This window comes from Sphaerodactylus townsendi, linkage group LG16, assembly GCF_021028975.2.
Source record: "Sphaerodactylus townsendi isolate TG3544 linkage group LG16, MPM_Stown_v2.3, whole genome shotgun sequence".
In the NCBI taxonomy this organism is placed as follows: Eukaryota; Metazoa; Chordata; class Lepidosauria; order Squamata; family Sphaerodactylidae; genus Sphaerodactylus; species Sphaerodactylus townsendi.
In genome coordinates this window covers 13574069-13592571 of record NC_059440.1, presented here as the reverse complement: position 1 = coordinate 13592571, position 18503 = coordinate 13574069, and the positions used below count along the sequence as shown (strand labels likewise).

General features: G+C 44.7%; 1 protein-coding gene across 6 annotated transcripts in view; it reads left to right on the top strand.

The window, feature by feature from the left end:
• The window catches only part of GTF2IRD1 (GTF2I repeat domain containing 1), a 107719-nt gene that overhangs the window by 66575 nt on the left and 22641 nt on the right, over positions 1 to 18503 (top strand). For all 6 annotated transcript variants that reach the window (XM_048518851.1, XM_048518848.1, XM_048518849.1 and 3 more), the window contains 11 exons: positions 705 to 1015; positions 2068 to 2163; positions 4103 to 4186; positions 9881 to 10064; positions 12372 to 12397; positions 13702 to 13822; positions 14349 to 14386; positions 14998 to 15078; positions 15697 to 15786; positions 17037 to 17090; positions 17594 to 17659. In XM_048518851.1, the coding sequence (XP_048374808.1) occupies positions 705 to 1015; positions 2068 to 2163; positions 4103 to 4186; positions 9881 to 10064; positions 12372 to 12397; positions 13702 to 13822; positions 14349 to 14386; positions 14998 to 15078; positions 15697 to 15786; positions 17037 to 17090; positions 17594 to 17659 (1151 nt within the window). The remainder of the gene's footprint in view (positions 1 to 704; positions 1016 to 2067; positions 2164 to 4102; positions 4187 to 9880; positions 10065 to 12371; positions 12398 to 13701; positions 13823 to 14348; positions 14387 to 14997; positions 15079 to 15696; positions 15787 to 17036; positions 17091 to 17593; positions 17660 to 18503) is intronic.

Sequence of the window (18503 nt, the reverse complement as noted above, 5' to 3'; positions counted from 1 at the left end):
GAATCTCCTGCTTTTTGTGCAACTGTAAATAGCAATTGTGGACTTTCTAATGCGGTTGAAGGTAGAGGCACAGGGCATTGAGGTTAAAAAACACATTTCTCCTCACACCATTTTACCACTCCTGCCCACAAATGCCACAGTCCCAGTTTGAATGCCCACACAACTGCGGCATGCAGTCTTTTTTTAAAGGGGCAGAACCATTTAAAGATCTCTTGTTTGACATTTGGGTGATTTCTTATCAAATTTTCCTAATCTTTTTAAGACCCCAAGCAGCCATGGGGTTACAACCTAATGCTGCTGGTGGGTCTGAAGTAGATGGGCTAAGACATCCATCTCCCACTCCAGAAATAGGGCATACCTACAGCTGCTATAAACCAAGATCGTGGGCATCCCTGCCAATTATGTGATCCTGATGGCAGTGCTGAATTTTATTTTATTTATTTATTTTATTAGATTTACTACCCTGCCCTTTCCCAGCCAACGGCTGGGGTCAGAGCAGCTAACATGCATGGATAATCCAATATCTTAAACAGTTCAAGATCCAATTTACACAACAATAGTAAACAAGGATAATAATCCTTAAAACATTAAATATCAATAATACCAATGGTGGTGGCTGACCAATTTAAACCAACTAATTGGGTTACCATCCCTATGATATCATGGTGGACTGAAAGTTACCTGTGGTTTCCTCTTCCTTTCAGACTCCCCGAGGACTCTCATAGAGAGATTAACCCTGTCTCCGAAATGAACTCCTCTATCCTGATGACAAAGGGTGGTCGAGATCCTGGCCTCAACAACACACATGCTAAATCAGCCAATCAAGATGCTCTTTCTGGGATGACTGCCAGCAGTTTCCTGTATGGTGTGTCACTGCCTGCGCAGATCGCCATGGAGATAAAGCAGGAGGGCCCTGCTGGTCGACATGGAGTGAGCGCAACCAACGAGATACTGAGGCTCCAGCCGACAGGAGAACCGAAGGTGCCTTCGCCACAGGAGTTCGGTGACTGCTGTGGTAATGGCCTTAATGCTTGCTGTCCAAGGAATGGTTTTGAAAAGACCTCTGAGGTTCCTTGGATTAAGACATTTAGAGGAAAGGAACAGGAAATGTGCCTCTGTGGGTCTCATAAGATCATAGATCTTCCACTCCTAGTCAAAGCCTGTAAGAAAGAACATTGGAAGACAATTGCTGGATCAGACCAAAGGTCCAGTTTGTCCCTCACCCCATTTCCAGTGGCCCGCCAAGAGCTCCCCAAAAGATTTGCAGATTCAGAGCTCAAAACACCTCCCTGTTGTTGCTACCTGACAACCAGGATATTATCTCTGAACACGACTTTTTATTTTCCATTACTAGTAGCACCATGTTGGTGGCCACTGACCTAGAGATTTCATGAATAAGGCAAGATTTGATCACAGTCTAATTTTTTTGGGCCACCATGCTACAACAGCGTTTTGTGAGGGCCAGAATTGGGAGCTGGTACTGGTACTGGGGTGGTGGGGTGGTGGTGGTCAAACCAGGTGAAGGTCAAGTCCAGGTGAGCATGCATGGGCCAGCAGGAGACCAGGGTAAGAGTTAGACAAGATCTTCATCCCACCCCTTTGAAGAACTGTGTGGACAGAAACCCAAGACCCAAGTGCAGAGTTTTGCACAGTCAACTGGGTAGGGCTTGACCTCAGGCTAGTTAGATTCAAGATCAGCTGACTGAAGATCTAGTTACAGTTTTGCTGAATGTGTGAAATGTCCAAAAATTTTGAAGCTGGGGCGGGGAGGGGGGGAAGCAAGAGCTTGTTTTCCCTCCAGGAAAATAACAGAAATTGGGAGGTGCAATATTAAAGTCAGCTGTGACTTGACAGCACTTTTCACCACCTGCTGAGCAGATTATATTAGATCTTCATCTATTTGGAATTAGCTAATGCACATGTGAAGGCATGAATTCCCAGCAGGTTATAGGCTCTGCCTTGCCAACTGGATCTCTTCAATGACTGTACTGGATTATGAGCCTTTGTTTCCCTGTTTGTATCATTCTGATCTCTCTCTCATCTGACTTCATTTTCTTTCTTTATCAGTTCCAAGTCAGAAATCTGCTCTTTCCAGCGGTCCGCTCATCCAGAATGTGCATTCCTCCAAACGCATCCTTTTCTCTATAGTCCACGACAAGTCAGGTACGCTTATTCTTGTTGGCAGTGAACCGGGGAAAGTGCAAAGAAGTGAGTGGTTTGTGGCTTTCAATTGTGTAGCCTTTCCAAATTAGGTTTCCATGCCTAATGGGTGATAAATCTTATATCACTTGAATGTATAAAAGTGCCTTATACACAGTCAGACTAAGGGCCCATCCTGCTCTGTATCTACTTTAGGTTGGCCAGCGTGGTGTAGTGGTTAAGATCAGGTGGATTCTAGTTTGGAGAACTGGGTTTGATTCCCCACTCCTTCACCTGAATGGTGGAGGCTTATCTGGTGAACCAGATGTGTCTCCTACATTCCTGCTGAGTGACCTTGGACTGGTCACACTTCTTCTTCTTCTTCTTCTTCTTCTTCTTCTTCTTCTTCTTCTTCTTCTTCTTCTTCTTCTTCTTCTTCTTCTTCTTCTTCTTCTTCTTCTTCTTCTTCTTCTTCTTCTTCTTCTTCTTCTTCTTCTTCTTCTTCTTCTTCTTCTTCTTCTTCTTCTTCTTCTTCTTCTTCTTCTTCTTCTTCTTCTTCTTCTTCTTCTTCTTCTTCTTCTTCTTCTTCTTCTTCTTCTTCTTCTTCTTCTATACCTCCCAGAGAAAAGTATTTCCCACCTTCTGTTCCGAGAGATCTTTTAATTACAGTTCTCAGGGACTGAACCTGGAATCTTCCACATATAAAGCTTTCCAAGAAGGATTTGCCTTATGCAGAATCCATTGGTCCATTGTATTCCAGTGATTTTCAACCTGGGACTCTGAACCTTGGCAGGAAGTCATGTGACAGGATGAAAAAGAACCAGAAGTGCCATCAGCATCAAGTGCAGGACATGACAAGAGACCAAAACATGCTGGGTACTCATGTTACTGACTACGGAAGAATGGGAAGATTGGGTCAACCTTTTGCCAGCTTCCTGAAACTGAGTTCCGCTGGTCTCGAACTCAGATCGTGAGCAGAGCTTGGACTGCAGTACTGCAGCTTACTCCTATGTTTCATGGGGAAACCAGGTTTAAATCCCCGTTTTCACCATGGAAGTTTGCTGGGTGACTATTGATCAGTCTCATACTCTCAACTCTGACCTTGACTAACATTTGGATCAGAGACCTCCAAGGAATACCAGGGTCATGTCATAGAGGAAGGCAAACAACCTCCTAATGTCTTTTACCTTGAAAACCCTATGGCAAGGCTGTCAAACATGCAGCCGGGGGGCAAATATGGCCCCTTGAGAAAGCTTATCAGGCTCGCAAACTACCTGAGGCAATCTTTCCCCTTGCCCCCAATCTCTTCAGCTGAGGCAGCCACCCACTCAGGGTTGGGCCCGACCAAGTCACAATCATGTCATATCTGGCCCTCATAACAAATTAGCTCAGCATCCCTGCCCTATGGGGTCACAGTAAGCCAGCTGTGATTTGACGCCCCCCCCCCCCAAAAATGTGGAGGAGATGGGAGTACTATATCCATTCCACAAATCAAATCGAGACCCTCTTCAGTTACTTTTTAATTACTAGCCAATCAGCTAACAGCTCCCTCATATAATATGTAGTTGTCCTTCATCTTTGTCCATAATCTTTGAGAGATGCGGTGCCATTTCAGAGTTGAATTGGAGGGAGAGGCTTGTTAACAAAGATACGGAGAGTAAACTGTACTGTACGGAGCAGGGTCACTAACAGAGCTTTTGCTGACCACAGAATCTGTGTGCCACAACTTTCTAGTAACTGGGAGCTCAGGCCTCATAGTTATGATCCACAGAGGAATTGTCCATTGGAGTAAGACTCCATTCTTCAACACAAGAGTCCTCACCTAGCTATAGAGGGGAACTATTGGATTCAAGCCAGGTGGGGCAGGAGAGACCGGGGCCGGGGGTGGGGGGGTGGGATGTGCTGCCAAAATTGTGATGCCATATAGAATCCTTTATTTTTTTGTCTATTTTGTTTCTACTAGATAAATGGGACAGTTTCATCAAAGAAACCGAAGACATCAACACCCTGAGGGAATGTGTACAAATTCTGTTTAACAGCAGATATGGTGAGTGGGAGGGAAACTCCCGTTTTTCATCTGTGGTGCTTATGGCTTGCATATTGTCAGGGGAGCCGTCTTGTTTTGCTTTTGTGGCAGATTTTTTTATTTTTAAACTGATTTTTATTTCCTAGCAGCAGCCTAGCAGTGGAAGCCATATGCTCCGTGTCCCTTATCTTAGCTGCTCTTTTGGTGTGGTTGATTCCCCGAGTTCTAATTCATGCTGTTTTACATTAACCAGGATATGAATAGAAAGGGAGCCTTTCTCTACCACTATGGGTTTTTAATTAGTTTAACAGTAATATTATTACTAGGCAGAGCAGATGTGTCCTGTCCTGGGTGGTGTGGGTTAGCTTGATCTTGTCAGATCTTAGGAGCTAAGCAGTATCAGTCCTGGTTAGTACTTGGATAGGGGACCACCAAGGAAGTCTCACCTTACCTCTAGACTTAGAAATCCTGTGGGGTCACTGTTAGGTGTGACTTGAAGGCTGTGAATGGTCATGGTGCTTACCTTATATGCTTGCGTTGTTAAGATGTGCATCTTTTTTTGGCACTTCCTCCTTCATACTTTGGAATAGATTTTTGAAGAGAAACAAGGGATCTTTCTCTTGGAGGGAATTTTGCAAGGATTCAAGAGGTTCTTTGGATCCTAAGAACATAAGACATCCTCTGACAATGGAGAAGATCTACGGACTTAACAAGCTGTCAGGATACCTTGCACACTGTTCAACGAGGAGGGTGTTTTTGCCGCTGTTTTGTGAAAAGCGAATTGTTATTTATTTAGTGCTTTTTTCCCCTATTGATTTATTTGTTACCTGCCTTGGATCCCGGTTGCCTGAGAGAAGCTGGCAGAATAAATATTTGAAAGAAATCAATACAGACGGTTCCTTCCGCCTTCCATGCCCTTTTAACCCCACTGTGTTTTTTTCTCTGTATTGTGTGCAAGTCTATAAAATGTTTGTGTCTGTATAATTCAATTTTAAAAACAGTTACATGGGGCTGTAAGAGGGTAGATTCAGGATTCTGGAAGGACATATCTACGTAAAATGAACTGGGAGTCAGCTGCACTTCTAAGGCTAAAAAAATTTATTGAAGCATAAGCTTTTGAATCAGAGACAAAACAGAGACATTGAAAAGTCTTTAGTTAAACACTTCAGCATCTGGCTGTTGTGGGTTTTTTAGACTGTGTGGCTGCGGTCTGGTAATTTTTGCTCCTAATGTTTTCCTCACATCTCTGGCTAGCATCTTCAGAAGCAATGTTTTGCGAAGAGTCTCCAAAGATGCCTGCCATAGATGATGATGAAGAAGAAGAGTTGGATTTATATCCCCCCTTTCTCTCCTGTAAGGAGACTCAAAGGGGCTGACAATCTCCTTGCCCTTCCCCCCTCACAACAAACACCCTGTGAGGTGGGTGGGGCTGAGAGAGCTCTGAGAAGCTGTGACTAGCCCAAGGTCACCCAGCTGGCATTTGTTGGAGTGCACAAGCTAATCTAGTTCCCCAGATAAGCCTCCACAGCTCAAGTGGCAGAGTGGGGAATCAAACCCAGTTCTCCAGATTAGAGTGCACCTGCTCTTAACCACTACACCATGATGGCAAAGTGCTGGGATGCGGGCAAAGCATTGGAAGCAAAACCTTCCAGACCACAGCCACAAAGCCAACAGATGTTGGGGTAACGTTAAAGATTGCTAAATTTTCCTGGAGTATTTTTAAAAGGAACAAGAGGTGATTCTTATTATAATGGTTTTAGCTTAATTGAATTATTTTAAACAGTTTTTATGAAGATAAGATTTTACATTTTTGCATTGATAAGATTTTATTAAATTTTATTATATTTTGTACAGAGAAGATTCTATTACATTTTGAATTGATGTTTTATATGTTTTTACATAAGTTTCATTTTAGTCCTAACCAGTCTGGACATCATCGTATTTGATTGGTTGTATATTTTGTTAAGTATTTTTATGATCTGGTCTGTGACCGTAAATAAATAATTCATTCATTCACAGCCACGAAGCCTGGAAAACCCACAACAGCCATTTCAGCTTCTGCCAACAAGTTGGGGTTTTCCTTTAGTGACATGAGTCCATGGGGGCGGGTTTTGGAAAAAGTCAAGATGGCATTCACTGGAAAGGCCAACAAGAAAGAACAGACAGATTAGAATAACAAAGACTTCTTCACCAAATTAAGGCAATGGTGGGATCCAAAAATTTTAGTAACAGGTTCCCATGGTGGTGGGATTCAAACAGTGGAATAAGCCAGTAATGGGACTCTTGTGGGGGGAGGCATGGCCGTGCAGTGGCTTGGACATTCCAAGTGCGGAGGCATTATTTAATAATTTCTCTGTTACTGTAAAAAACTCTTACTGTAAAAAAAAAGTTCCTAATTTCCAGCTGGTATCTTTCTGTCCATAATGTAAACTCATTATAGCAAGTCCTATCATCTACTGCCAACAGAAACAACTACTTCTCCTCTAATTGACTGCCTGTCAAGTAATTAATACTTTCAAATACTTAATTTTGTTTCTGGAAATCAAAAGAAGGAGACTTTCCTTAAACAAGGAACTTTACCATATTACTAAAACATGTTTTTAAAACAGCCCAACAGGGAGAATTATCCCGTTTTCTACCTTCGCTAACCAGCCACATAGGAAACAACAGGACTTTATGATTTTTGGACCTAATGGAATTTCTAACGGAAAAGCAGACCCAATTAGTAACCCCCTCTCGGCACACACAAATAATTAGTAACCCACTCTCGGGAACTGGTGAGAACCTGCTGGATCCCACCTCTGAATTAAGGCCATATGGAATTAAGAGCGGGTGGGCGCAAATCCACCTGTGGAAGAGTCGTGAAGTCATGCCAGTGAATTCACTCTCTCCGGAGCACTTACCCTGGTGGAGGGGTGATTCTGCTGTTGTACAGCTGACACCTGCCGCCCTCCTGGCGCTGGGATATGGTGCTGGATGCAACTCCAGTATCCCAGTGCCTCTGCTGCTGCTGTGTAGGGGCATGACCAGGGAGGAGACAACTTTAGTTTGCTGGTGGCCAGGAATCCAGACCTACGCCGTTCTTTTGGGCAATGCAACTCTATTGAACCCTGTAGAGGCTTCTCAGTGGCAAGGTTTTTTTCCCCCACTTTTCAAGCCTCCCTACATTGTCAGGAAGCCTCTTTTTTGGGAGGTGGCCAGGCATGGCTGCAACTCTGAGTCTGAGCTCCCAACTTTTGTATGGGGCCCTATTCTGTAAGTTCTGCCATAGTAGAGGAAGAATCAGTGGCCTGATTCATTGTAATAAATCAGGGGTCTGCAACCTGTGGCTCTGGAGCCGCATGCGGCTCTTTCAGCCTTATACTGCGGCTCCGCGTGGCCTGGAGGTCGGAGGGTAGCATGGTTGTGTCCCTTCAGTCCCTCCAGAGCAGCACTGGAAGGAAAGGTGGCCAAACTGGCGGTGGCTCCATGCATGAGGGCGCCACTTTTCACGTCCCCTCCACTCATCTCTCCTTCCAGCTCTGCTCTGGAGGGCTGGAGGGACACGCCCACACTGCCTTCCAGTCCCTGGAGGTCAGAGGGTAGCATGGGCATGTCCCTCCAGAGCAGCCGCTACCCCCCCTCTGCCATCCCCGCAGATGCCATCCCCCCTCTGCTCCACAGAGCAGGCGGCCACCTGCTCCGTCAGGCAGAGGGGGTTTCCTTGCCCAGCGCCTCTGCCTCCCACAGCGCGAGAGGCGGCGGCACCAGGCAGGCCGCAGCCGCCATCCCCCCCTATGCCCCACGGGGCACGCGGCTGCCTGCTCCGTAGGGCAGAGGGGGTTTCCCTGCCTGGCACCTCCACCTCCCAGTGCTGGAAGGAAAGGTGAGTGGAGGGGCCAAACCAGAGGCGGCTCAGTAGATCTTTAGGGATGTGGAAAATGGGTCCAAATGGCTCTTTGGATGGTAAAGGTTGCCGACCCCTGTAATCAATGCTTCACCACAGAGGGTTTTTTTGAGCTTCATTGTCATGATTTACTGACTCAGTTTCGGTAGCTTGTATATAAGCCTGTTTTGTGGGTTTCCAGACAACTGAAGTGCTGGCATTCAACATTATTGGAATGGACTCGTGATTTGTTTGATCAAGTGGGTTTCCCGAGCTTTCAAATGCAGCCATTTCCATAAGATGTGAGGAATTGACACGAGTGACTGGTCTCGCAGTTGTGCGATCTAGGTTCGCTGATCGGCGGGTTTATTAGTAGCCTGGTTAGATTTTGCAGAATGCAACAGAAGGAAGGTTATTAGTGGCTTCTTTAAGGTGCTGGGCTAGTTGGGTTGCCAATCTCCAGGTTACAGAGATCAGTTCTCCTGGAGAAAATGGCTGCTTTGAAAGGTGGGCTGTTGACTCCACTAAGGTCCTCCTCCCCAAGCCCCATCCTCCCAGGCTCCACCCCCAAAATATCCAGGTGTTTCCCAGCCCACAGCTGGCAACCCTGTGTACTAGTTACCAAAAGTAGCTTCATTGGTAGGTTAGGGAATGCTGGACAGATGGAAGTTGGCCACAGGAGATTTATTTCCTTGACATTACTGTCCTTGAATTTGCGGAGGATTCCCTAGAAAGGACCAGCAGATGTTACACCTGCTGGTCATATGAAGGATATCTTTGATATAGGTATTCTCTACGTTTGTTGATTTTTTTCAAGGCGCCAGCGTGGTATAGTGGCACCTTAAAAAGAACCAGTGTGGTGTAGTGGTTAAAAGCAGGGGGATGTGATCTGGAGAACCAGGTTTGATTCCCCACTCCTCCACCTGAGTGGCAGAGGCTTATCTGGTGAACCAGATGTGTTTCCGCACTCCTACGTTCCTACTGGGTGACTTTGGGCTAGTCATAGTTCTTCGGAACTCTCTCAGCTCCACCTACCTCACAAGGTGTTTGTTGTGGGGAGATGAAGGACAAGGAGTTTGTAAGCCACCTTGAATTTCCTTACAGGAGAGAAAGGTGGGATATAAATCCAAACTCCTCCTCCTCCTCCTCCTCCTCCTCCTCCTCCTCCTCCTCCTCCTCCTCCTCCTCCTCCTGGGTCTTCCTCAGATCCTCCTGGGTCTTCTAGATCCTCCTCGTCCTCTCCTCCTCCCTCCCTCCTCCTCTTCTTCTTCTTCTTCTTCTTCTTCTTCTTCTTCTTCTTCAGTCCCTCTTCTTCTTCTTCTTCTTCTTCTTCTTCTTCTTCTTCTTCTTCTTCTTCTTCTTCTTCTTCTTCTTCTTCTTCTTCTTCTTCAATTCTTCTTCTTCTTCTTCTTCTTCTTCTTTCTTCTTCTTCTTCTTCTTCTTCTTCTTCTTCTTCTTCTTCTTCTTCTTCTTCTTCTTCTTCTTCTTCTTCTTCTTCTTCTTCTTCTTCTTCTTCTTCTTCTTCTTCTTCTTCTTCTTCTTCTTCTTCTTCTTCTTCTTCTTCTTCTTCTGTCCTTTTCAAACTGTGGCTTGGAACCCTGAAGTTGGTCATGGCTCTCTCACAATTGGAGATATCAGACCAGGCCATGGGAGGAAGCGCTAGGAACTGAAGCTGTTAAAACCTTGATGAGTTTGCCTCTGCTTGATGTGCAAAATGGCCATGAAATACATCCCTGTTGCTCAGTTATTCTATATATTAATAAATGCAAAACATTTGGTCCCAGACCAAAACATTTTTCGAGAACCTCTGTGCTAAAAGAATTAATGTTGCTACTGCAAATTGTTTTCAGCTGAAGCTTTGGGTCTGGACCACATGGTTCCTGTCCCTTACCGGAAAATTGCTTGCGACCCGGAGGCCGTGGAAATCATTGGAATCCCAGACAAAATCCCGTTCAAGCGTCCTTGCACATATGGCGTCCCAAAACTCAAACGGATTTTGGAGGAAAGGCATCGCATTCACTTTGTGATCAAAAGGTACTTGGCTAGTCTGGCTTAAAGGAGTCACAGGTAGCCCTTTCCAGCCATACCTGGACACACAACCCTTCCTGAGAGGCTGTTTAGGCTCTTATGAGCCATAAGTCTAAGAGTTAGTAACATTTTGGATGCTTATTTATAGTTGCCTTACTTTTTGTGCAGAGCAATCCAAGGGCTCCAATGTACGGGAGAGTGGGTTGGGGCAACATACCAACATAGCAGGGATGACTTTGAATTTCTTCTTCCTGCAATTTAACCTTGAAAATCCCTTTTTTAAAATTCGTAACTCGTAACTCGTTACGTATTTACTTATTTCTATTTAGCCAGCCTGGTGCAGCGGTTAAGAGCAGTGGACGCTAATCTGGAGAGCCGGCTTTGATTTCCCCCCTCCTCCACATATGTGGCAGACTCTGATCTGGGGAACCGGATTTGTTTCCCTGCTCTTCCATGTGAAGCCTGCTGGGTGACCTCGGGCTAGTCACAGTTCTCTCATAACTCTCTCAGCCCCACCGACCTCAAGGTGTCTGTTGGGGAGGAAGGAAGGGAATGTGTTAATAAGCCGCATATTTGTCCCCTCCCCCTGCTGGCATATTTGCCCCTCGTACTGGGAGAAAGGGTACTTGCATTGGCATGCCCTCACACCACTTCCAGGAGTCAATTTGCGTGCCCCCCTCCCTCTGACTGCACTGCCAGGCTCCCAGACTTGTTTTTCTTCAATTTCACAAGATTTCTGGCCCATGGGAGGAAAGCGGCTTTCCCAGGCACTGAGACCAGTTGTTTGGAGGAGGACCTCTGGGCAGAAAATAGATAAACAAGATGCAGTGTTGTTCAAGCCCCCTTTCATAAGGAAAAACTCCCCTGTAAACATCGTTGGAACACAAAAATGCAGGAAGGTAGTCAGATATCTCAGTTAAAGACAAGTGCAAGCAGATCCCACAAAAGCACCTAGAACGAAGGCCATGCTTGCTTTATTGCTGTCGTATTTCTTCTTTGCAGGAATGGGAGGGAAAGGAGCTCCAGTGAAGTTGGGCGGTTGGTTCCTTCGGGGGCTTTCCCCACTACAGAAGGGAGCTAAGGTCGACTCGGTTCCCTTCAGTGGAGGGCGATTCCAGGCTGTCCCCACAGCAACTGAGTTGGCCCCCTGGAACCGAGCTAAGTGGGCGGGATCATCTTGGTGCCTGTTTCGCTCCTCAATCGTGATTGGCGCTTGTGTTACGGCGGGAAACGGGAGCATTCTTTTTTTACAGTTTTTACAGTTTACAGTTTACACGACTCTCCCGTTCTGCGCATGCCACAAAAGCGGCTTGTGATTGGTTGAACGGATGAGGTGTCGTTTCGATGCTTCCCCACTTCGAAGCTTTGAAGTGGTATCGACCTTGTTCCAGCAGAAAAGAGACAGTTCTATATATGCGACATTAAAGGATGTTGCAGTTCTCGGGGGGGGGGGGTGGCCGGGCCCTGAGACAAAACAATGTTGAGCTCGGTGGCAATGGGGATCCACTGAGGCGAACCTAGGTAGAAACCAGTTCAACTCTGTCAGTCGGGAAAGCCCCTTGGGCTTGCCACGTTGGCCCTGGGTTCTGCTGGGAGGCTCTGATTTCACGCTGGTTGAGTTGGGCTTGCAGCGAAGGCCTCTGCTTAAGCTGGTTCTGCCCGGGTTCTCTGGTTTGACATGGCTCATGACTCCAGGGGGATTCTCTGGTTTGACATTGGCTTTGTCAGGCTTGTTGGTTCTGTTTGCATTTGGAGGGTTTTTTCAGCCAATGATTATTCTTGTGTGTTCGGTTATTGGCTTTTATGAATTTTTCACCACAGGAAATAATGGCGACAAATAGCATGGTCGGGGGTACTTTGTTCAGGGGCCCATAGAACTGTTCTTCGAAGTGGGGGATCTTTAGTGTACAGGCAGCACTAGTCTCTTGCAGTTTTGGTGTCATGTGGTTGAAAAACAGCTGCTCCAGCCCTCCCCCCCATCCCCTTTTTTCCTACCTGAACTTGCCCCACGCTCAGGGAGTAGTATGTCTCTTCCACTGTCACAGCTAGTTCCACTTTTGTCTCCTTGTAAGCAAGGCCAGATACAAACAGAGCACATAAATGAGACTCAGGGTGAGTGCTAATCAGGTTGGAGGCCTGAGTCTTGTACTGGCTGCGCTCCAAGACTGCCCTGGGCAAACTCTTTTCTCTGATTCAGCTTTGCATAGCATTAAATAATAGCAGCAACAGGATCTCCCCCAGGTCAATTGCTTAAAGGTCTTCAAACTAGATTGCAGTCCAAAGTTGATATATTCTTTTCTCCTTCCTTTGCAGGATGTTTGATGAAAGAATTTTTACAGGTAAGTTGCGCACCTTCTTTCATTCTCTAGGCTTGCTGGACAAATTGCTTTCTGGTGTGCCTGGATAAAAGTTGAACAGAGGCGTGTAGTCTTTGGGCTGTGATTAAATCCTTATTTTGCATCTTATTTCATTCTGCCACTTAGCCAGAGCCTTGAGTAACTATGACTTTGGGTTCCCACATGTGCCATTCACGGGCTTTACAGGAGACGCGCGTGTGCCCGTGTCTCCAGGCCAACCTGGATGTTTTTTCGAGAACTGGGCATGCAGCTCCGAAATGGCTCTAATTAGGAAACACTAGGCATATGATTTATGACGTTTTATTGATTTTATGGTCTTTTTTTGCTTGTAAGCCACTGTGAATAGGTGGCTTAAATAAATAAATGGCCCTGAAATAAATAAATAGCCTTTTAATAAATACATAAATAAATATTATTTATTTATTATTTAGTTTTTTTTATACTGCCCTATCCCCGGGGGTGCTCTGGGTGGTGTACAACATAAAATCTACCACAACCAAACAGAGAGCAAAATTGATAAATTACAAAATTACACAGGCTCCATCAATTTAAAATAGATTACTAAATCCCTTTAAAAACAGCAGTTAATACAATTAAAAGGCGCCCAGCGAGACCCATATTTAAAACCCTCCCCAAGAGGGGGAGAACGGCAAGTCCCCTTAATGTAAAGGGACCCTGATGGAAAAAGAGCGAGAGGGGGCATAAACAGCCTTTTCCAACGATGCTGTTACTTTTGAGTTTCTGTTTAGTGTGGAAGCATTTCATACTCATCAAGCTTCATTCAGCCCCAAATCAGTACAGAGGAGATTATAGGTAGATAGGTAGATGATGGATAGTTGGATGGATGGATGGATGGATGGATGGATGGATGGATGGATGGATGGATGGATGGATGGATGGATGGATGGATGGATGGATGGATGGATGGGTGGGTGGGTGGGTGGATGGATGGATGGATGGATGGATGGATGGATGGATGGATGGATGGATGGATGGATGGATGGATAGATAACCTTTAATGGCATGAATTACAGAAATTAAGATACCGTGTTTCCCTGAAAATAAGACAGGGTCTTATATTAATTTTTGCACCAAAAGATGCATTGGGGCTTATTTTCAGGGTAGGGTTTATATTCAGGGAAATACGGTACCTTCACAATTCAGTAAGTGAATGAATTTTGCCTCTGGAAACCTTTTTAAAAATACATTTTTTCTCTCTCTCTCAACATCTTGGCATTGTTTCTTCATCTTGTGCTGGCAAAACTTGGTGTCTCGACTGTAACCAGGAAGTAAATTTACCAAAGATTCAACCAAGATTGAGCCATCCAGTCCCTCAGGGGAAATTTCTCCTGAACCGCACAGAATGGCATTTCTTGATCTGGGAGGGACTTCACAGGCTAATCACAGGTAAGCTTATTTTGTTCTGTGAAGAATCAGAGAGGCAGCATGGTGCAGTGGTTAGAGTGTTGGGTGAGGATCAGGAAAACTCGGGTTCTAGTTTCAATTCTGCCATGGAACCTTGCTGGATATTTAAATAAATAAATAAATGTCCTTGGGCCATTGACTTTCTCATATCCTAATATACCTTGCAAGGTTGTTGTGAAAGTAAAGTGGAAGAGCAGAGAACAATGCTGCAAACTGTTTTTGATTCCCACAGGGAAAAAGCAGGTGGAAAATATCTAAATAAATTAATCTGATGTTTAGATAGCATCTTTTGAAACCTGTTGTTTGTAGCAGACCTCAGAAATGTCTAAAGGAACAAAATTCTTCACCCAGCTGAACTGAAACCTGTCTCTTCTCCTTGACCTTTGACACTAGAACATTATTTGGTCGTAGCAACCAACCGCGGTTTGACCCTTACGTTGAAGAATCTTGGGGGAGTCCTCAGGACTTTGGTTTGTTTGGTAACCAAGACACATCTTTCCTTTGTCAGGTCTGAGAAGTCCTCCGTTTCAGGAGACTGTGAACCAGGTAAGCCCAAATGAGTGTGGCGATCTTGTCAGAAAGTCCAAGCAGAGGCAGAGAAGACAGGCTGAGTTGCTCATTCTGTTGTTGTGCAATTAAACCGTGACGTGGTTTTCCTTAGAAAGAGGGGTTTCTAGTCCTCATGATCTTTGTTGAGAATAACGGAGAAAGCTGGGTCTGAGAAGTACTTGTGTTTGAAATATGTCTAAAATGTAATTTTGGCTGACTGGCGTAATTAAACAGTGGTGGGCTTTGCTATTGAACAAGAATTGAACAAGAATCTAAACAGTGGTGGCCGCTGCTATTGAACAAGAATCTGAGAAATCCAGGTTCGGATCTTTTCTCTGCCATGAAGCTAGCAGGGTGATTTTGGACCCAGTTACCCTCTCTCAGCCAGTTACGCCTCGCAGGGTTGTTGCAAGGATAAAAATGAGAGGGGGCAGAAAAATGTTCCTGCTCTAAGCTTTTTGGAGGAGCAGCAAAATAAAAAAATGTACCAAACAAATCACTCTCCACAAAGTGCAAGGCTATGGTCATGTACAAGCTTCATTGTCTAGCCTCCTCCTCTAGGTCTCTTCCCACCTTGTTTCTTACTATTGTCCTCTCCCATTCTTTAGGCACCTCAGGAGAGCTGGGAGGGATAAAACGCATCAAGATTGAGCCAGATGAAGTGGACATCATTCAAATCACAGTTCCAGGTACGGTAAACAAAGGACACTTCCGTACACGCAGGATAATTTACTTTCAATCCACTTTCAATGCACTTGTTAAAAAAATAAAATTTTAACTGAGTCAGCAAGGATCAGCTGAACTGCATCAAAAATGGGGAGTGCAACGTCTTTCAAGACGCCCCACCTCTTCCCAATTAGCATCACCACTGTCTTTTCAGGGTTTAGTTTCAATTTGTTCCCTTTTAGCCAATTAGCTGCAATCTGGCAACTATAAGATCTCTGCAGCATCCCCAGGAAGTTTGGATAAGGATATGTACAGCTGGGTGTCATCCACAGATTGATCACAAATGAGAGCTGGTAATTCAAATGGGCCAGTAGATCATGGCAATAGATTGTTACAGCATTATTGCCTTGGAGCGATCTGGCTGACTCAGTTGCTGATAATGACCGCTGAAGGGGGCTTAGGCAAGTAAGGTACAAGGATAACTTCTGTGCAGATGTTCCGTTTCCACGACAGATGTCTCTGCATTCTCAGCAGCAAGAGCTACAGTGGAGAATTGTTTTCGTCCAGAAGAAACCAGTTTCTTCTAGTGCTACTGCTAAACACCCCAAGATTATTATTGTTGGATTCTCTCTTCTCAACAGACCGATCGCCCAGTTCTGACGAATTACATGACGCGGCAACCAATCATGTCACCTCAGAAGATCCCAGTTACATGCGTGAAAGATTGTCAGGTGATTGCAAATCATGAGGTTCAGTAACCTGGACCCTGGAAAGCTGGTTCCCAAATGGGCCCCACTGTATGTGCTTTATGATTGTACCAGGTGTTTATGTATTGAACTGGCCAAAACAATCAGACGCTGTGGCGTACCTATTTCTTTTAAAACAAATCGTAACTTTGCATGATGCACCCAGTCAAACTAGAGCTTTGTTGTAGCGAAGGTAACGAAAGTAAATTGACAATATGTGGTCTAGTGCCTCTTTCTTTTCTGAATCCAGATAGTCTTGCTAAGATTTTGATGGACTCTGTTTCTGTGGCTTAAAATAGCTCTAGTGACATCCCATCTTGTTTCTCCCAATTGCTTTGAGTGCAGCTTTCACTTTCTAAAACAGCAGGCTCTTCTTCAAAAGATTATTGTTTGAAGGAATCTGTCATCCTTTAATCTCTTCTCTATGGTTGTTTACTGTATTGTTCCCATCTTTTCTTTATTTTGTTCTGTTCAGTTAGTCTTTTCCTGTGTGCTCAATCAGCATGACTAACCAAACTTTAAATTTCCCTTTGAATTCTTGGATCTTGTGGAACAGGTTGCTTGTTCTTCCTTTTTTTGTTCTCTTTATTCTATTTTTATTGTAATCTCTTTGTCTCTATGTGTGAGTCTCTGGAATGTTGCATTAGACCTCTGATTCCATTTTTGTCACCTTTTACTTTTGCTTCTTGTCTGTACTTATCATATTTAAATGTCACTGGTCATCCTTCAAGGTTTTTCCTTTTGTTTGGCTACTGGGATAGTCTTTGCTCATTCTTCCTTGATAGTATCTGTTTCATCTGGGTTTTGTTTGAACTTAGCAATGCAGTGCTCTTCTTTATATGGTCTTTTAACTCTTCAGGAGTGTTTAGATTGTATTTTGGCACTATGAATGTTTTGGTGTGTTTTTTTCAGTTTTATTCTAATGTTCATTTGTTTGTTTCAGAAAGCAGGAAGGGCTGACAGGATGGGATCTTTTTATATACATCCCTTCCCAAAATCTCTGCATGTAGAAAAATTAGCTCATGATGGAACTTTTTGCTGTAAAACAAAACAAAATAAACCACCAAAGAAACTCTTGCACTCAGGCAATTAGCATATCAACATAATGATACCTGTATCAGGATCCAATGCAAAATGTAGTGTGCAAGCTTTCAATTTACATAGAACTCTTGCTCTGCCATGTCAGTCAAGCTATTCTTCTCAGCTAAACTTCTGTCTTTGCTCTGTGCTTTCAGATAAAGGCCCCAGCAGTGATTTGCAACATGATGAAAAGCCACTGGAGTGCAAAGGTGTGTTTATTGTACAATTAGCCGAATTCCTTTAAAAGTTTGCTGCAGAGTCTGACATTGTGTAACATCTATCTGTGTGAGTCTTGCAAAGTGCGGGTTGTGGGGAATGTGTGGGTTTTTACTTTTGGGGAAAGCAAGTGGAATTGGGTGGGAGGTGCCTTTTTGTGTATGGATTTCCTTCAAAGGCAAAATTGGAGGCTGTGAGTTGTGGCTCCTTTCATAAGGAATCATCTCACTTTTCCCCATCAAGTCACAGCTGACATATGGAGACCCCTAGTGGTGTTTACAAAACAAGAGGCGTTGAAAGGTGGTTTGCCATTGCCTTCCTCCACATCATACCCCTGGTATTCATGGAGGTCTTCGCTTCAAATACTTGCCAGGGTCGGGGCTGAGTGACAGGCCCAAGGTCACCCAGCAAACTTTTTTTTTCTGATGTGGTTGTTGTTTTGTTGTGGTGGTAGTTGGTATTTCATTGCTGGGCTTGTTGCTTGTGATTTTTCCAGATGGCATCAGTGATGTTTTAAGTCACTTGAGGAAGCAAGTTGAAATTTTGTTTAATACGAGATATGGTAAGTTATACATCTTCTTTTCTTTTCTTAAGTTTATCAGAGCCAGCCACATGGTGTCCGTGCAGTCCAGCATCCTGTTTCGCAAGAGACCTTGCCTGTACCACTGGGAGAGTCACAATTGGGCCCTCCCCTGTAATACTCTTCAGTGACAGCTGGCACTCAAAGGTAGCTTGACTATGGAGGCTCTATTTCCAGCTATCTTGGCTAATCAGAAGATATGACAAGCCCTGCTAGATCAGATCAGGAGTCCCCCTAGTTCAGCATCCTGTTCCACACAGTGGCCAACTGGTAGCCTAACCATATTTTTCCAGCTGGATGCAGATGTCATTTTTAGACCCAGTGTCTTCCTTGTTGTTCCCTCAGGATATGAGCCCACCCTCTCCCTTCCAAGTTGAGCTCCTTCAGCCCCAGATCAGACTCAGATCCAAGTTTGATTCTGACGATTGACTTACAGCCTGGCCTTTCCTAAAGGGATAGGAGCCAAAATGGCAGCTGGACGATTTGACAGGCACAATAAAGGGCTTAACGTCACCCAGTCCTTCAGCAGAGTCGCTAAAGAAAGAGAACCAGTTGGGACTGCTTTAAAAAACTGGGGACTGGTAAAGATGCTTCTGGTGACTGTTGACTTCCCTTGCTGAGGATTCTTGGCCACAGCATCGGGGTTTGGAGGCTACATCTGTCTTACAACCCCTGTGGAGAAAATAGCGCAGTGGCATTAGGTCCTTCTAGTGCACATGTGTCAAACTCGCAGCCCTCCAGATGTTCATGAACTACAATTCCCATCAGCCCTTGCCAGTATCGCCAATGCTCATGTTGGGAGGGACTGATGGGAATGGTAGTTCAT